The sequence below is a fragment of the Betta splendens genome, chromosome 17 (genome assembly GCF_900634795.4).
Source record: "Betta splendens chromosome 17, fBetSpl5.4, whole genome shotgun sequence".
NCBI classification, from domain to species: domain Eukaryota; kingdom Metazoa; phylum Chordata; class Actinopteri; order Anabantiformes; family Osphronemidae; genus Betta; species Betta splendens.
In genome coordinates this window covers 10,499,371-10,517,325 of record NC_040897.2, presented here as the reverse complement: position 1 = coordinate 10,517,325, position 17,955 = coordinate 10,499,371, and the positions used below count along the sequence as shown (strand labels likewise).

Genomic DNA, 17,955 nt, shown 5'->3' with positions numbered 1-17,955 from the left:
CCGAACCAGTCCCCATCAGACGGCCCAGACGAGGTCGATGCCACTCGGGATTCTTCTGGGCTTCTTCTTATTATTTGAAGGCATTCATGCAGGTCTGCTGATCGCTGTCATCGCGGTTATGACAATAAACACAGCATGTACTGGTGATGGCGTAGGCTGAGGTATGAAACTGTCTCGCTGTTGTTAGTGTTAGCTGCAAAACAACATGTTAAGGTTCAGGGAATTCGTGGATTGAGTCAAGATTGTTGTCGTTGCACAGTCTGGCACAGTAGCACCAGCCACTAGAGGTCACCTAACAATAAAACTCCATCTATGCGCCACAACCTGTATACAAAGAAGAACAAAGACAGTCCCACTGCGACCCTGGGATTTTATTTTTGTCCTTGGTGAAGGATGAGGTTCTGGAAGTCTGAAATCAGCCCAAACAGGCCTATTTGTGCGTTTTGTTGTTCCAAAGCTAAACTGTAGAGGAATGAGACATAGTAGACACAAAATGTACTATTTTGCATGAGGAGACCAGCCTACAGTAAGTCTGGTCCTATTAAAGACACTTTCACTGTAGGTTTTGTGAGAACTGAGATAAAATGGCAGGTTAAAGACATGTGATACATGATGGCCTCCTCCTCTGCTTTCATTATAATGTCAGCCTACCTGTCTCAGATTGGATGATTAATCATCTTTGGTTAAACTCCACTCCAAGTGCATCTGATACTGTCAAGTAAATCAGGAGTCATCTTACACTTTGCAACAATGCACGGTGAAGAATATGCCCCTTATATAATGCAACTGTAGATGGTTATGTCCTGATTACATTTAAGGCATTTTAAAAAAAATGCTTTTCCATCATCTTAAATAACAACAGTTAGAAAGTTTAGAGAGCAAAAAGCTTATATTAGTAATTACAGGCTTTGTTGTTGTTGCTGCAAAAATACTTTATATTTATCTTTATACTTAAGCTGTCACCGGTTTTGTCCCTGTATTTTTTTTATCGCTCAAATCTGGATTTTTTTAACTAATTTAGATTTTTACACATTCAACAAACTGCAGTTCTCTAATTTATAATCATGTCTGACTCACTTTATTACATGTCATGTTGTATTAGATAACACAGGGAGGACAATAAAAGTCATTAATTAAGTTAATAAATCATATCAATATTTCTGAAAGACCGACTGCCAATGTTTATTCATCAACATAAAAACTAACAGAATTTATTACCTTAGTGTACTTCATGGTAACTGTTTTCACAGCTGAGCAGCAGAGAGGCCTTTCCACACCTCCTGACAGCTGTGTTGTGCTCAGTCACGCTACAGAGGCTCAGCAGCGGCTTCCACCTCTCACTACAGAGCCCTCTAGAGTTGAAGTCTAATCGTTGTCTCACTTTCAAGATGAAGAATTTGGACAAATAAAGAAAAATGTGGCACTGACTTGGACAAATTTTTACATATGGAAAATGACTTTATCTGTCCTTTCTCGTTGTAAATGACTGTAAGGAAACGTAGTGGTATCAGTCCTTTAATAATGTTCCCATCAGTGAGCAGATAGTAATAATGATATGGAGCCATTCAGTGCAAAAGTAACACTCCCAGTTGTCACACACACGCTTGATAAAGTGATGGATAGCCTCCCTGCTTCCTTTTGTGACCCGCTGAGCGGCATTGTCCTCGCCCGGCTGCGTTAGCCACATGATAAATGATCATTAACCAGCAATCATCATGTTGAGCAAGCAGTTGTTTATTTTGTCGGGTTAGAATAAATGGCAGGTAGACAGATGCAGCGGGAGAAGCCAAACAGTAGGGGAATATAAGACTTTATTATGAAATTTCATTGCCTTTGCTTATATTTAGAATGAGGGTGTGTTATTTAAACTTTGCTTGTTACACAATGTAGATAATATTCTACTTGTTGAAGGAGGCCAGTTAATAACTAATGTATAATCTGTTCACCTTTTTTATTTGTTAAAGCCAGTTTAAGAAAAAAACACAGAAGTTAGAAAAACAGTTTTTCATCACCGGAGCCGTAAATAAGATACATTGTTGTTAGTTTCACACTAAACTTTAATAATTTTCACAGGCGTTTTGTCGCCATACGCACAGTACCACCACTGCTTTCTTGGAAAATGAGGTGGGTGGGGAAGGTGTACAGAGGGCAGCTCCTTCCAATCAGCTGTTGGATGATAGCATTCACCAGTTCTTTCGGTTGCAGTTGTTTGTACTGATAAACATCCTCTATTTTGTGCACATGTTTTGTGTGTCTGTCCGTCTCAGCTGTTATTCAGACACACGTTCTACTTAGAAGTAACGCCACCACAATGCCTCCTTCCGTGTAGGCGTGTTGTTAAGGTAATTCCCAGTATGCCATTCTAGTGCGTGGAAGTCCTGCACCTTTTCAGTGAACTGTTGATATGGAGTGTGGCAAATGTCGTTTAAAAAATTAAAATAGCCTGAGCTGTGTGTTCAACTATGCCCCCTGCTGGGCGCAACTAGACACTGAGCCTCTGCGGGACCAATTTCTGTGGGATCTAAATTGTTGCATGTTTTACTATGTGGTCTGTATTAATTAAATAATACAGTAGCAATTGATGCCTACTAAATCTTTATTAAAATAAATATTATATAAATCTTTACAATGTTTCCAAAAGTTTCAAAGTTATCTGCTGCTAAATTGTAATCATTGGTAAAGATCTCTGAAATCTGATATTTAATATTAGACGTCAACTTGAGAGAGAGAGATAAAAATATGGACAATAATTCTGTTACTCTAAACTATATTCTATGCTGTTATTCTATGAACTATGATGGAAATAAACAACAAGCTTGTTTAGTTTTGTCTTCCAATTCAAATGCAAAGAGCAATAACATTTACACCTCAACCATGAAAAAAATGGTTTATTTTGTTAAGGAGAGTAAGCAAAACATGGGCTCTGTCCTACAAATACGTACATATATTAAATTAGTTCTATTTTAACATTACACTTCCTACTTCACACAAAGTGTAATTCTGCTGCCTTCAGTAGCTGCAGTGAGAAGCACGAAGGAGAAAAGCAGTCTGAGAAGTAAAAGCTTCTCGAACCCCAGGATTTAGACGCTGTTAATGCACACAAGAGCTCCATTCATCTTATATTGACGTAGCAACTTGTGACTAATCTCTACTAAAACACAGCGAATGAATATTCTCTAGTTGAGCGCCTCAGCGCTGTCCCCGCCGATGTTCCCTGGGCCACTTAATCCAGCAGCGAGGTGTTTCCCTGCTGCTGTTGTTCTGACCGAGGTTGTTAAAACCTCCAGGCTGCTGGTAAAAATACATTCCCCAGCGAGATCGCCGAGGTCTTACCATGTAAGCAGGACAGAAAGCTTTAAGTCTGGTTTAATGGAAGGTCAATATTAGTGTAAGTTTCCACTGTGGCCTTTTCATTTTACACCTCAAAGAATGTAATTGCTCCGGTGCACTTAGGACCGAATGCTGCCTTATTGTGTTTCCTCACATTCTGAATCCTAAACTGTGGAACATGGCAAGTAAGAGGCTTGATGGACTCACTGTTTAAGACTTTGAATGTTCCATGACATGTGAAAGCTGTGACCTTTCCTTTACCTGTGCATTCAGAAATAATACGTGCATGAAATAAAGTGTAGTTACCTGAATTCAAGAAGCTGATAAAGCAGCTAGTAACAGGACTGTTCAATGGAGGCCGGGGACGATATCATGCTTTGTCATTGCTTGTCATTATAACAAAATTGAAGGTCTGTTTAAAAATAAAAATGATTAAACAATAAATTATTGGATTGGTCACCTTTGTAAAGAAAATTTTATAGAACATATACTAAATAAATAGACCAGAATTTTGGACTGTGGTGTCTGATAAATCGGGAAATAGCAGCACAAATCTCATTCAACGCTCGTGCATCTGCCACTCGTCAGAATTAGACGTCGTTCTGTCGTTCTCAAAATGAGCAGTCGGAGTCTCGGTCTGTTTACACTGGGCTTCTGCAGTCCTGACTCAGGGCCTGAGCCCTGTGTTTATGCTGCCTGCTTCCTGTGTGAGCCCGCGAGCGAAGCGACGCTGCAGCCGGAGCCCAGTCGAACATAAACACCGAACGATGGCTGATGGACGGAGGAGGGAAGATGCCATCTAGCTCTTCTGCATGGGGATGTACAGTACACAGGGAGGACATGTTTGTTAATTGCAGTAGACCAACATCTGGGGAGAAAGGGACTCTGGGTAATTACCAGCTGACCAGAGCTGAACCTGTCCATGCGGTGGACCGAGCCCACCGGGCTCTGATCACACAGCTATCTTGGGAGACCTGCTACACTATCGAAGCCCCATCACTCCCTTATCACAACACGAGCCCAATCTCTGTCTCGCTCAACTGGACCCAGGCTCCTGGGTGGTCTCGGGGCTTAACTGCGTAATAACGGCGCGTAGCTGTTCCAGGAGAACACGGAATACACGAATGCCTCATTTCAGCCAGATAGGAATTGCCTGATAACGGCGATGGGAGTGATAGGGCAAGTTGATGTAAGGATCGCTTTCTCAAAATGAAATTTTTCGGAGGCAGACGCGACTAACCCTAGAATTCTGACATATTAGCTAAGCTTATGATGAGTTGGCTGATACAGGTTTCAGATCCTGTGTTTTCGCTCCATGCCCATATCTGTAAGTCTCATCCTTACGTGGCAACACAGAGTAGCAGAGCGGCGCTGGAGGCGGATTGGGAGAACCAGCGTGGACCGGACTGGGCCGCAGTCACTGTGTCTGCACTGCTACTGTCCCGACCCGGACCCGGACCCAGACCCGGACCCTTTTCCTCCAGTGCAGCCGGGGAAGTGGGCGTGGCCGCGTCTCGGCGAACCCATTTCCTTCCTTCCACACCAGCTCTAATTGGAAATTTGGGTGGCCCTGTTTATTTACATGGTTGAAATGTGGTGAGGTTGTATTTATATTTTCATGGCGCACTCTCGGCAGGGCCGCATTACACAGCGCTCCCCTGAGATCGCTGTGGGAGAGGGAGAAGAGCGTGGATCGGTCCAGAGGTGGAACATGTGTACGTAGGCACGAAGGGGGGCGACAAAGGTCGTCTGAGGTCAAATCTCCTACTCATATCAAGTCATAAACAGGATTCACACAATGAAAAAACTAAATGGGAGACACAGAAGGGAATATCTCAATGCCAAACTTAGCATATATTCTATGCGGATGTCAAAGCGTAGGACGGAGGGAGACCCGACACAAGGCCACAGTGTGTGAAATCACGCACCAGACAAAGACCCTTCAAACCAAAGGTCTCTCTCAGGTCCCATAAGTACACGTGAACGAAAAAGATCCCTAGATGAGCCGTGTCAGAGTGGTGGCAGTGTATGTTTATCTATTTGAGCGGAGCTGCTGAGTGGCGGAAGGCAGAGCTTTCTAGTCAAGCCGTCGCTACAGAAGGCCTGGACGTGGCTCTGGATAAAGTAAACACACACACACACAAACACACACACACACACACACACGCGCGCGCGCTAAGAGGGCTCCCCCGTCCTCCTCCTCAGCTGGAGACCACACACCCAGACCACACAGAGTCTGAGAACAGTCCCTCTCACGCAACGCGGCCCACGAGCTGCCGCTCCGAGCGCCTCCGTCCGTCAGCGCGTGTCACTTCGCGCGCAGCAAAGTGATTCTGTTCACGAGCAAAAGAGCGAAAATAAATTAGGGCAGTGACTTTTGTGTGAGTGTATCGGCGCCGTGAGGAGCTTTAGGACGGGTCAAAGCGCCTGGAAGTGCACGAGTAACTGCAGCTCAACCATAAAAGCGTGACACTGACGGCTCACACTTTCCCCTTCTCAGCCAGCGGCCAATGATACATCGCCCCCTGCTGGCCGTTGGTAACACTGCAGAAAACGCCACTTTCTATGTGTTTTACGTCCTACTCACAATTAAGCGCCGCATCCTTTATCTGCTCCGTACGTTGCCAATCAAACTAAACAGGCAGTCCGGCCCTTGTCCTCAGTCATCTGATTGTTTTCCACTACTCTGCTGCTCCCTATCCGACCACTGTTATTGCTTTCCTGCCATCATATTGTACTGGGTCGAGTACATTGTTATCTCAAGGGTCTCAGATAAACACAGACGTCTGAAAACAATCCAGGCTGATTAATTGGGACGATAAAGATTTTATTTACTGTTAACGGGGAGCAATTCTCATGCCGCTCGAGGGTCATATCCGGAGAGTTGATTTAATGGCTCATTATCATAATACACAAGTTGAATGGTGATTAATTATCTTTCAAGAATGTCATTTAGTATTTGCTCCTAGAACTTGCTGCTGTAACGTGATCCAATCAGGAGATCAACAGATGACGAACTAGCATCAAAACCATGGGATACTGATTTCATTTTTATTACCACGTTTAATAAAACCATTGTATATGTTCCCTGCCAGCTTTGCTCTTCACCCTTTTATGTCCGGCAGCTCCAGCTGGATATAGCGTATCACCACGTCTGTCTTTTTACCCCACAGTGCTGCACAGCATTAACCGGAGGATTGGTATCTTGTGACACCATGTCGCTATAACTGGAACTTGTCTAGAAAAGAAGCTGCAGATTCACCAACCAGCAGATGTCAGCAAAAAGTAGAGAATCGTTTTGCCTGGAACAAGATTTGTATCTCCCTCAGGTCCTTGGAGTATTTTTAACATGTGAAAAACAGATAAATGAGAAGCAAAAATTGAAATGACTGAATTGCATGTGACTGTACCTGTGATCAGTCCTAACGCTGATATAATTACAGTGAAGACATCGGATAATGTGAGGAGCAGGCATCGCATTAAAGGGTTTTCCCAACACACAAAATACAGTTTTGCAGAGATTGTGATTACACATTATGTTACCTTCCCCTCCATGATGACAAACAGCATTATATATCCAATCAGTGGGTGCATTCATAGTCACTGAGTCAATATCAGGCCAACACAATCACTTTATTTAGAGAAAGTGACTGTGTTGGTGGTTTCATTTCTTTCTAAGCCTTTCTCAGTCATGCTGGGGATGTCGGGCCGTCTGAGCTGTCGGGAGCAGGGCTCAGACTATGTCATTCGGAGTTAACGGCTCGTGTGGACGGAAAAACGCCGAAGCCTGACTACAAATGATGTGGCTTCCTGCAAAGGGGGAAACACCACGGCGAGCGCGCGAATGCGCTTTTCAAGCCAAATGTGATTTTCTGTTATTTCCTCTCTCAAACATAAAGCGGCGCGTCAGACACGAGTAAAAGACTCTTTAGGTTTATTTCAAAAGTAAATCATCTCTTCATGTGGCAGTTTCACATTACACAATCTCCATATTCATCTCTTGTTATTGGTATTGCTCTGTATGAAAATGCTACAACCACAATTTATGAAACACATTTATTTTGTGATTTCCTCTCCCGCCTGCTCTAAAGGTTTAACTGTAACTGTAATGTGAAATAGATGAGTGTCTGTGTCTGAGTCACTGATGTCGTACGTAGGTGGGGGAGTCACTTGTTTTATCCCGAGTCCATAAATGTCAATTTCTGATAACCGTAATAGCGCGACTGTGCGGCCACCTACACACACACACACACACACACACACACACACACACACACACACACACACACACACACACACACACACACACACACACACACACCAAACAGCATGTTTACTATAAGGATTTGATTTAGACTGAGTCAAATGTCAGAGGGTGAAGTAAAACTGCACTCGATGATGAATCAGGGAGGCACGGGGAGGCGTTGGAGCAGAAAAAAGACACACGGCATTCCTGCCTGTGATTTTGGTCAGGCATTGTGAAAGTGATGTGGTTTCAGCGCGAAGGAAGTACATGTACAGATCGAAACTCTGGACCACAGAAGAAGAACACAACGGCAGTCCTCATCCATCCCACTGCAGCACCAGCCTTAGGACTCCAGCATCGGGAGGAATTGTCTCCGTCGCCTTGGTTTTCGTATCTTATGTTACACGGTGAACCCAGTGCGCTGCAGGGGGGCGCGCCTCCTGGACCGGCATCCCGTCCAGCGAGCCTCAGCGGCGTCTCTCGGGCATGGGAACCGAGAAGCCCTTCCCTGGCTCAGCCCGCGCGCACACCGCGAAGGTAGTTTTCCTTCCCATTCGCGGGGCCTCTAGTTTCAGGTGAAGAGGAACAGGTACAGTTTCCCTGCAAGTTACAGGATGAGTGTGATCCTTCCGCTTAAGCTCCTACGGTCTATCGGGTCGAGGCTTTTATGGCCAGTCTCTCGTGACGACAGACAGCGAGTGGTAGGTCAAAGCAGGACGAGAGGCTTTGAGCAACAGTGAATTAGCGAAGCACAGTGTTAGTGCTGAACCTCCACCAATAAGCCACTGGTCCTCACAGCTGTAGGCACTGAATGGAATTACAGTACGTATAGGATGTTATTGTAAACACATGGTAAAATAAAAAATGATCAACCATTAGCTGACTGCAGTACTGTAAACTGCTAGCATGCGCTAAAAACACCAATTGTTTTGATTATCGGGACTGAGTTTTATAATTTAGCTGCAAATCACACAAATAAGCAATTTTACACAATTGAATAGAAGTAGCTCTGCGGCGCTAACACTGTTGACAGTTCATTTCCTCCGCTAGAGTAATGTTGTTTTGCACGCCGAGCGACACGCCGCACCAGAACCGCAGCAGTAGCAGAAGTAGCTCGAAAGGGAAAGTCTGTGATTGTCTTGACAATAATAAGGCGACAAAGCAACGAGTCTTCATTCATGCTCGGCTCCATCCCCTCGACGTACCAGCGCTCGTGCTGGGGGACATTCTTCCTGTGCACCTGTGCTAGTACTTCCTGACTCAGTCGCCCTCCGCTCCCCCTAAACCCCCGCCCTCAAACCGCATCCTTCACACTGTCACAATAATAAAAAAAACACACACACACACACACACACACATCACTCCACAGACACAGACACAAAGACGACAAGGCATAGGTGTGCAAGTGAAAACGACAGGGTCTTCCCCATCGCTACCCCTTCGTAACGTGACAGCGTTCGTCGTTCACAGCGGCACCGTCTACGGTCTGAGCGCCGCGCTGCCTTTCTGTGGACGTGCAGCTCCCGTGCATGCTGGTCAGTCCTGAATGTGCTGCAGGGCTCTCTGCGGGGGGTAGTCGACCGCCAGCGACGTGTTGGGGTCCTGGATGTGATCGTAGGCCCGCAGGTAGGGGCCATTGTTCTGCTGGTAATAGTTGATCAGCTTCCTAGCAAACGCTGGCTCCACCTAAAATGCAGGTATAGCTAGGTATTAATTAATACGCCTGAACCAGTAATTCACATCATCCTAATGGGCCCCGTTTAGTTTATTCAATTGGTTTCCAGTTTGAAATGTATTTGGCTACAGCGTCATCTAGAATAAACAAGCAGCAATTATGTTCTACAATGGCACAAAAACTAGGAAAACATATACACAAGTACACGTGAGGCCGCCATGAGCATTAAGGCAGCCATCGTCACAGCGGGCTGTTGTGGTGGAGGCAAATGGCCGCCTACCCTGAACCTGCTTCTGCTTCTTATAAAGGCGTTTTCTCTTCCCCACCGTCACACTGCGCTTTGTAAAGGGGATTTGAGACTTGAGTCCTTCTGTGAAGCTTGACCTGAACTATGTAAGGAGCCTGATGATGGTTTTGTGAAAGAGCTGGTCAGAAAATGTGATCTTCAGCCACACATTCAAGCAGAAAGCAGAGGACTGTAGTGACACTGTTGTCTTTCCTTTCCTTTCACGTCTATTTAACCAAATGAGTGAAAAGCGCAGTTAAAACACATCACTCACGAATGGAGACAATAGGGATCAGTGTAAGGACCGTTTTCCAGGCGTCAGGCGCCGTCTGACAGCTGAAGTTGTTCATTTGGACTAGTCCTGTCAGAGCTCACGCCTGATCCCAATAGAGAAGCCAGTGACTGACCTCCAGACAGATGTCCACTCCAGACAACGTAAGAATGTGGCTCTGTTATAAATCCCTCTGGGCTCAATCCACAGCAGAGCAAACTCAGTTGAGGTTATTTTTTGGCTTTTTGTGACGTTGTGTAAAGACACATTTAGACACGCGGGGACTTGCAAATGTGACACTATTTCTGTAACGCAACACAGGTCCGTTTCAGGTCTTATTGTGAATTTCATCACATGTGAGATCAGTGAGTTCTCTAATTAGCCATACCTTTGTATTGCAGAGATAATTATAGCAATATTTATCTTTCAAGACGTTTTTCCGTGGCCGTGATACGTTTTGTACCTGGGCTGTGATCAACTTCCTCGGACGCTGGGGATCAGGATACTCGTCTCCAAAACACAGCACCACCTGGTGTCTCGGAAGATGTCGACCATTGTGGGCAAAGTCTTGAAGCTCTAAAAGAAGACAAAAAGTCCAACCATTTAATTATCACACCCAGTAAAATTCCTTATTTAACACATACAGTAGGCAACAGGTAATTAACAGTAAAAGGCAGTGTCTGGAAACTCCTAATGAAGAACGTTGCCTGTCTTGCTGTGTGGTGGACCACAGCAGGTGGGTGGGGACTCCACACACTTTGGCCCCCTGCGGAGAATGTGGCATGAAGAGGGACTTGCCCAGGTAAAAGGACCGGCAGACTCTCCTTTCATCACTATCATCAACACCATCACGGGACTAATCATTAAGACAACCTCCATCACCACAATTACTGGAACATTCTGCTCATTCTAATCATCGGTCGCCCAATTGAATCCAAGCTAGCGGCCCGCCTCACTTAAACTCCGCTAGCCGGTCCAAGCCAGACTGAACAAAAGAAAGGCAGTATTATGAGATTTGCTGCTTACCGATGAGGAACTGCTGGGTGTCGAACAACTTGCTTGGCTGCTCCTTCTCCAGTTTGTTGGGTTTATCCATGTACGGAGCCAGAGGGCCTTCCCAGTACACCCGGCCCTGGCACAGGCGCTTGGCGTACAACCCGTCGGGCATCATCCACAAAAGCACGCCCTTCTCCAGTATGTTAGGAAGCATGTCAGCGCCCTGTCTCTGGGACTCGGGGAACGGGAAGGGGAAAAGGACGACCTCTGCCCCACTGTGAAACTTGTCCTCTGGGCAGGGCGAGGAAGAGGAGGAAGACGATGGGGAAGAGGAGGAGGAAGAGGTGATGCGGCAGCCTTCCGGGCTGGTGATAGTGACTTCCTTCACCAAAGACTCTCTGTAGTACAGGGACACGTGTAGGCTGAGATCTGGAAGAAAGCAGTAAATAGTAAAAGATCAGACGAACCTCGCGAAGAGTTCATCAAAGAAACAAAAGCACTTTATGGACTGTTTGTCGTTTATATTTCTTCTATATGCACTAAATAGCTGCATCACAATTCCCGCACACTTCTCTCTTATCACTGAGAAATCAACACATATATCCAATAGTGACCTGCTGCTCAGAAAAGGGAAGCGCTTGGACCAAACTCTAGCGTCTTATCTGCGAATGCAAATACGTTTTTAATAAGAACAAATGGCAGTCAGGCACGCGAGCGTGAGAGCGGCCGGGGCCGCGGCGCCTCACCTGTGATGGTGGAGTGATCCATTGTGTACAGGGGCGGCTGGGATTCTGATAGGCAGGTGTGGAAGGAGAGCTGGAAACCTGCGCCAAGCATTGATGTAGGTCACAGTCAGAGTCGTTTTACATATTTATTTTTATTTGACAAATACCTTGTTCTGTTTTGTTGAGTTACAGTAACGGTCTGTGTTAATCAAAATCTCACTTAACGTGCAGAATTGTCTTTGCTTTAGCGTTTTTTACCACCTTACACATCAAACTAATAAATATTACTGACGCAGTCTTATGAAATCGTTTAATCTTAAAACAAAGTATATGAGTGTACAGTTACTGCTTCTTATCAGCTGTGTCAGTAAGGTGACAGGTTCATTTCAGCTCGGATGTGTCGTTTGATAAAAGGCCTGACAGGATGTCAGAGCTACTGTAGGTGCCTGTGGATGGAAATTAGTTCCATCATTTGAATAACACACACACACACAAAACAATATCAACTTAAATCCTACCGTTTTCCGCGTGCGACCCGGGCCAAGCTCGGCTGATGGGCGACGGGTAGTGGCACTGGCCGTACTGCAGGTCGGCGTGCGGGCCGGGGTGGTGCGGCGGCGGAAGGGGCTGCTGCTCCACGGCCGGATACTCCCTCCAGTCCCTTCGCTCCTGAGCGACCACGTAGCCGGGAACCTGCCGGGCGCACACAGAGGAGGGCGTTCAGCATTTTCCTTTTCGCCTGTGGGGTGGAGCAGCGTCGCCGGGCGCTGACCTGGTTGTGCAGAGACGTGTACGGAGCTATGTAGCCCAGGGCATTTACATGTGATGGCATCTCGTCCATGCTGCTTATCTTCAATCCTATCAATGTACAAAATCAGATAGACATGTGTTAGATTACCTGTTATCCACAATAACAGCTTCCTAATTTATTTTATTGTACATATCAATAATAAACAGTATGTGAGGTGCACTATTAGTAGTTCTGTCTGCATACTGTATGTTTGGGCTTCACATGCTTGCAAGGTCCTGCTCTTTCAACCTGACTCACAGGCTGCCTTGCAAAGCGAGTGCAACAGCGTTCGACGACCAAGTGTCAGCACCGCTCGAAATAACTGCTCTGCTGTGACAAAAGCTGCCGTGCTGGGGCAGAAACTCCGTTATGCAAGGCTGGAGGTCGCCTGGCTGCGTCGTGTGCACCGTGCACTTAGTAACAGAAGAAAAAAAAAAAAAAAAAACCACTACGGCCTTTTTGGTACATGCTTTGGCTTCCTTTGTGCTTCCTGCCTCATCAGAATCAACTGCAGTGGTGCATGTGTACTTGAAAAGAAATGGCAGTAGTCTATAAACAATGTGAGACGCAGTGTGAAATGAAGCCCTGTGCGATATGCAAACGAGCCGCGGCTCGTTTTTTTTCAGCCCGTGCCTTGCCGCGCGCCTGAGGGCGCCTGGACGTAACGTGCACTTGCCCTTTTTGGCGCCCTCGGGGATGATTCTGTACACTTTGTAGGGCTCCGAGATGTCGAGCTGGCTCCTGTCCACCAGCTCGTCGAAGTCATTGCTTTTATTAAGAGCACAGCGTAATCTGGTCTTCCACGTCGGCGGGTCCGGCTTGTCCACACCTTCCTTGTATTTCCCCTTGAACATCGCCCATGCCTGAAACAGTAATTCAACATGAGGCCCCGCTGACGGACCCATTGGGGGGAGAATGACGCGTGGCCCCTGGGACCAGTATTAAACGCGGCGCTGCAGGTGCACAGGTGTGTTCGTGTGTCGTGGACGACCTTGAACAGCGCAGCGTCCTCCTCTCGGTTATAGTCCTGTTTGCCCGCGTGTTTCCACGGGATCCTGAAGATGGACTTGTCGTCATTCTCCCACACCAGGCCGGGATACCTCCGGCTGTCAATCTGATCGATCAGCCACTGCCTCAGCTTGCCGTTGCCGCAACTGACTGACAGGCCACTGTCCTCATCCACGTTCATCACTGCGAAAGGGAATGAGGCCAGATAAAAGGTAAAATAGACAACAAAAGGTTCCACTGCTGTTATATTGCTTAAGACTTGTTTGTTCATACATGTTTATAATGTTTAAGACTGTACTTTAAGACTTGAGCAACTAAAACTTAAAATATTAATTTCATCCTAAAGCTGAATTAGACACCTTGGCCACATTTAAGATAAATGTGTATGTGTAATTTGAAGGAGGCAACTGTATTTCAATATGACTCATTAGGAAACATGCCTGAATAAAGACAAAACTAACAGCTAAAATTAGTCTTTAACACACGTTCACGCTCACGTATCACGTGTTCGTTCGATTTAATTTTACCAGCTTTGTGGCCCATAATTAAACTTGATTAAGGGTTTAAGTCGTTCGCATACAACGACAAATAGAAACTAAGCATACTTTTATCAAGGTCGACTAATCTTTATCGTGAGATTTTTTCTATCGATAAATAAGTTATTATTTCGGACTGAAGCAACTTTTTGTTTTGATAACAATAAATAAATCAAATAACGCCGTCCCGCGTGTGAAAGGCGCTGCCTCTTACCTTTGATCATGTGAGCTCCCTCGCTGAAATCTGTTTTGAGGCTCTCCGTCCAATTCTTAAACGTTGCCGCATCTTGATTTGCCGAAAGGGAGGAGCCTCGCGGGCTCCGCCAAGTTCAAGAGGAGATGCGCGGCGACCACGCGCTCATTTCTGTGAAACTCGTGCGCCCACACACGGTGCTGCGCTGGGGAATCCCTCTAGTGACGCCCCGAGCGCGCACCGGGAGCAAAATGGAACAACTACCTGTGCACGGAGCGTCACAAAATACCCGCCACCTGTTATTTTTCTAGATGTTCGACCTAATTTCCACTGACATAAATGATGAATGGAAACGTCTATAAGGACTTATTTTATTATTGCGGAAAGACTGAGATTGTCTGAATAAATAAGAGGAACCTCTCATAGGAGAAGACACGTAGTTAAACTCGACATTAAACAAATTTCTAGAGAACTTTATTGTAATTACTGCCCCCCAGTGGTTAACGTGGCGCAGTCCTCGCAGCGCGTGGCGTCAGGAGGTCGTGACCGTGGAGGAATAGATCTGCTCTAAAAGCCTCTAGGTCCAATGACATTTTTTCAGCTTAAACACTGAAGGCGCACTGGGTGTTTTTGAAGCAACCATGCACGACCTCCCTCGCACAGAAGACAAACAGGAAGAGAACCAGGAAACAGCAGTAAACACGGCACCGAATGTGTCTTATCACCTCCGACATGTCAGCCCACCGACGCACACAGCCTCGCAGCGCGCCCTTTTATTTCCACAACTTGAAGCCACGCGGTGCAAAAACAACAACGACAAAACATTTTGGTCATTTAAAAAAATCAAAGCAGAGAGTGGAGCTGCTCAGACGCTGTCAGGTGGAGGTGTCCGTCGCCCGCCTCTGACCTCGGACGCCCTGGAGAGCAAGTCCTGTATATGCGCCTCATCGTCGAAGGGGTTGTCTTTATATTCCATTTGGAACCACTTTCTGAACTGCAACCGCACAAAAACAGAACGTGTGTAACACGACGACGACATCGTCTCCAGGGGTTGAATTCTTGAACTCTTTGCACTCTGACCTCAGCGGCCTGCGTGGCCTCGAAGTCCTGCAGCTGCTGCTGGAAGCCCACGTTGGGCCCCGCGCAGGGCCGGGCCGCCTTCACTGCAGCCAGCGCCTGCTGCCAGCCCAGCCCGGTCACCGTCATGATGTAGGCCACCACCAGGGTGACGCTGCGGGACACGCCGGCCAGACTACACGGGCAGACGAGCGCAGATGCGCATCATGAAGTGGAATACATTAAATCTCCCCGGCAATAATTCAGCAGACAAACCTTGAAGCAATTCAAATCTAACCAGCAACTTGTTCCCCTGTGTTTCTGAGAAGACCCTCTGTCTAACCAAATATAACTTTCCCCCAGTGAACATGTGGTCAGCGTCTCTACTACACAAACACAATGTGGTCAGACCCGTAACTGTACTCTGTTTTGGGAAGTGCAAGAATATGCTTTTGCTTATCGCTTAATCTCCTCTGTGCAGCAGCAGCAGCTACACATGGCTGATCTCAGGCTTATTTTGGGCTCTGCTGTCTGCTCGGCGTGGCCCGCGGGCCGCGTTACGGCGCCCGGGGCCGCGGAGTGGATCCTCAGCTCAACCGGCGCCTCCTGCGTCAGCTGCTTGTGAATCAGGTACGGGGGCAGAAAAAAAAAAAAAAAACACAACACATAAGAGAAAAAGGTCTCACCAGTGAACGAGGCAGCCCTCTCCTTTCAGACGCGACTCGTGCATGAACATTATGCTTTGTTTAAAGTGCTGGGTCCTGCGGAGCAGAAACAAACGGGGTCATAATGGGTCACGGCTGCAGGAAACCCGCAGGATGAAAGAAAAGCTCCAATCTAATTGTTTATTCACTCTAGGTGTTTTTGCACCCGCCTCGTCCCACGGTCACGACAGTCGGCGTCATCCTCCCCGTGTCACGCGTGCGCGCGCACGTGCGTACATCTCCACATGTATGAGCCAGCGCGTACGTGTTGAGGGGAGGAAAGGGCGGGGAGGATAAATATAGGCGCAGCACCCGACGCCGCGCTAAAACTGCAGAAGTGCGCTGCGAGACTTCCTTCCTGCTGCCTCCAACGTGAAATCTGGCCAGAGTCGAGTCGCGCATGTGCGTTTTTCGCACGCGCGCCTCGCTCCGCGTTTAGGCCCGTTCGTTTCAGGTGACGTGAATGTGACGGTGCACCGGGCGCTGGATCCAGCTGCGCTACGGCAGGATGGGCTCGCAGTTGGACGCTGGGCCCGTGAACGCATATCATTTACACGTTAGCTTGAAGAAAACGAACACCTCAGACGCCCACACGCTGCAGCCTCGGATGGATGCACTGCCCCCCCCCCCACCCTCTCCTCCAGCCTGTCATTGTTCTGCACGGAGCTGCTGTTGTGCTGCACGTTGCGTGTACTTACAGGTTTTGTGTGGGCAGGTCAGCCGCCGTAATGCAGAGATAGGTCATCTCCTGAGGGACAGAGCCACCCGTCAAGAGTCACCGCCACTGATGCATTTAATAGCTGTTAATAGACACCACCGCACGCCACACGGATGCTTGTATGTGTGTGTGTGTGTGTGTGTGTGTGTGCGTGTGTGTTTCCAGCTGATCTGCCCCCATTTGTGCGTGTCTCATTCTTCAGCTCCACAAATGCTTTTATATTGAAATCACCAAGCTAGGAGAATGTGGTGAACACAGCATGGTCCACGCTGGCTGCGGCATGAACAGCCACCTACTCAGCTCAGCACACTGACACATTGACTGGCACGGCTGTGCAAGAATCACATGGGTAAGAAACTCCCCTGCTTCACGTTTACTCACCGGTGAAGCGGTAAATCGGAAGGAGAGCAACCCGACCAACTGGTTTACTGGCTGCGTCGTTTGTTTATTCGCTTCTCCCTCAAATTTGAGGAGAAATTAAACAGGCGCCAGCGTTTGAGGCTCGGCCGTGATGAGAGAGAGCTTCATACCTGGAGGGTGCAGCCTGGGTTGTCGTGAATGGACAGGATGTGCGTGATGTTGTTCCTCGCCAACTGTTCTCTGTCTCTGGCATCTGCCATGAACAAGCAGCAATCAGCAGCGATAGACGTGTTCGGGACCAAATGTGCACTTGAACGCACCTTTGAAATTCCCCAAGTACAAATCAGGCAGGACCTGTGGACACAGTGGGCATTAGATGTAGACGAACGGCTGAGAAAACTGCTGAGTCATGGCAAAAGCTTGGAAGAATCCCTGGAATATGATTTAAAATGTCAAATCACGGAATGTGTGAAGTGAATTACGCACATTTTCCCACAGATACTCATCCTTTGCAATCACGTGCTTTGACGCGTCTCGACCCGCACTCACAGGGCGAATCCACGAATCCAATAATCACACACTACTTTTTTTTTTCTAGCGGCGTCTCAGAGACCGCAACAAGTGAAAACCCTACCTTGTTGATGCCATTACCCATGATGACAGACGCGCTCGGCACAACGGGAGACGCGAACACGCCGCGACGCGGAGCCTCGCCGTGGGAAACTGCTGACGCAGCAGCTTGACGCCTTCCCGGCTCTCCCCAGAACCCGCTGCACGGGCGCAGAAGCAGCAGCGGCGGCGGCGGAAACGGCGGCACTTTGCAGGCCAAGTGGAAACCGAGCACTTTTGTCCAAGCTCCCGGTGTTGAATTCTGGGAGTTGTAGTTTGGCCAGTATGAGGGCGAAACGCGCCTAGTGGCACGGGCGTAGGTTTGTGTCTAAATGTGATGCCGGAATATTAATACACCAGTTTAAAAACAGCTGACAGTCCACATAGCAGGACAAAAATAGCTGAGCCCCTACGGGTACGTATAAAGAATAGACTACTGTGCACGTGAATAG

The 17,955-nt window shown here is 47.3% G+C and overlaps 2 protein-coding genes across 4 annotated transcripts; both read right to left on the bottom strand.

The window, feature by feature from the left end:
- Positions 1-7,247: 7,247 nt before the first annotated feature.
- Positions 7,248-14,336, bottom strand: irf4a (interferon regulatory factor 4a). Of its 2 annotated transcripts, XM_029132918.3 has the most exons (9): positions 14,078-14,336; positions 13,311-13,510; positions 12,996-13,182; positions 12,302-12,387; positions 12,048-12,222; positions 11,551-11,628; positions 10,835-11,233; positions 10,272-10,384; positions 7,248-9,262 (listed from the first exon to the last, which is right to left on the bottom strand). In XM_029132918.3, exons 1-9 carry the CDS (start codon positions 14,085-14,087, stop codon positions 9,113-9,115), a joined length of 1,398 nt encoding a protein of 465 aa, XP_028988751.1. In that variant the 5' UTR covers positions 14,088-14,336; the 3' UTR covers positions 7,248-9,112. The 2 variants fall into 2 exon arrangements, with proteins under 2 accessions (XP_028988751.1, XP_028988750.1); XM_029132917.3 differs by having other exon boundaries at positions 13,311-14,258.
- Positions 14,337-14,513: 177 nt separating this feature from the next.
- On the bottom strand, positions 14,514-17,760 carry dusp22b (dual specificity phosphatase 22b). 2 transcript variants are annotated; one of them, XM_029132937.3, is made up of 7 exons: positions 17,529-17,755; positions 17,215-17,248; positions 17,065-17,147; positions 16,515-16,564; positions 15,799-15,873; positions 15,137-15,308; positions 14,514-15,050 (listed from the first exon to the last, which is right to left on the bottom strand). In XM_029132937.3, exons 1-7 carry the CDS (start codon positions 17,547-17,549, stop codon positions 14,922-14,924), a joined length of 564 nt encoding a protein of 187 aa, XP_028988770.1. In that variant the 5' UTR covers positions 17,550-17,755; the 3' UTR covers positions 14,514-14,921. The 2 variants fall into 2 exon arrangements, with proteins under 2 accessions (XP_028988770.1, XP_055359991.1); XM_055504016.1 differs by lacking the exon at positions 16,515-16,564 and having other exon boundaries at positions 17,529-17,760.
- Positions 17,761-17,955: the final 195 nt, after the last annotated feature.

Bases quoted from the DNA above. Each gene is read 5' to 3' on its own strand.
- irf4a (XM_029132917.3), bottom strand. From the start codon at position 13,598: ATGAACAAACAAGTCTTAAGCAATATAACAGCAGTGGAACCTTTTGTT. The intron at 12,223-12,301 runs GTCAGCGCCCGG...TGCGCCCGGCAG, and splicing joins ACACGTCTCTGCACAACCAG to GTTCCCGGCTACGTGGTCGC. The intron at 9,263-10,271 runs GTACAAAACGTA...CCTGCATTTTAG, and splicing joins GGAAGTTGATCACAGCCCAG to GTGGAGCCAGCGTTTGCTAG.
- dusp22b (XM_029132937.3), bottom strand. From the start codon at position 17,549: ATGGGTAATGGCATCAACAAG. The intron at 16,565-17,064 runs GTATGAAGCTCT...TCTGTCCCTCAG, and splicing joins ACCCAGGCTGCACCCTCCAG to GAGATGACCTATCTCTGCAT. The intron at 15,309-15,798 runs GTGAGACCTTTT...CTGCCCGTGTAG, and splicing joins GAGGGCTGCCTCGTTCACTG to TCTGGCCGGCGTGTCCCGCA.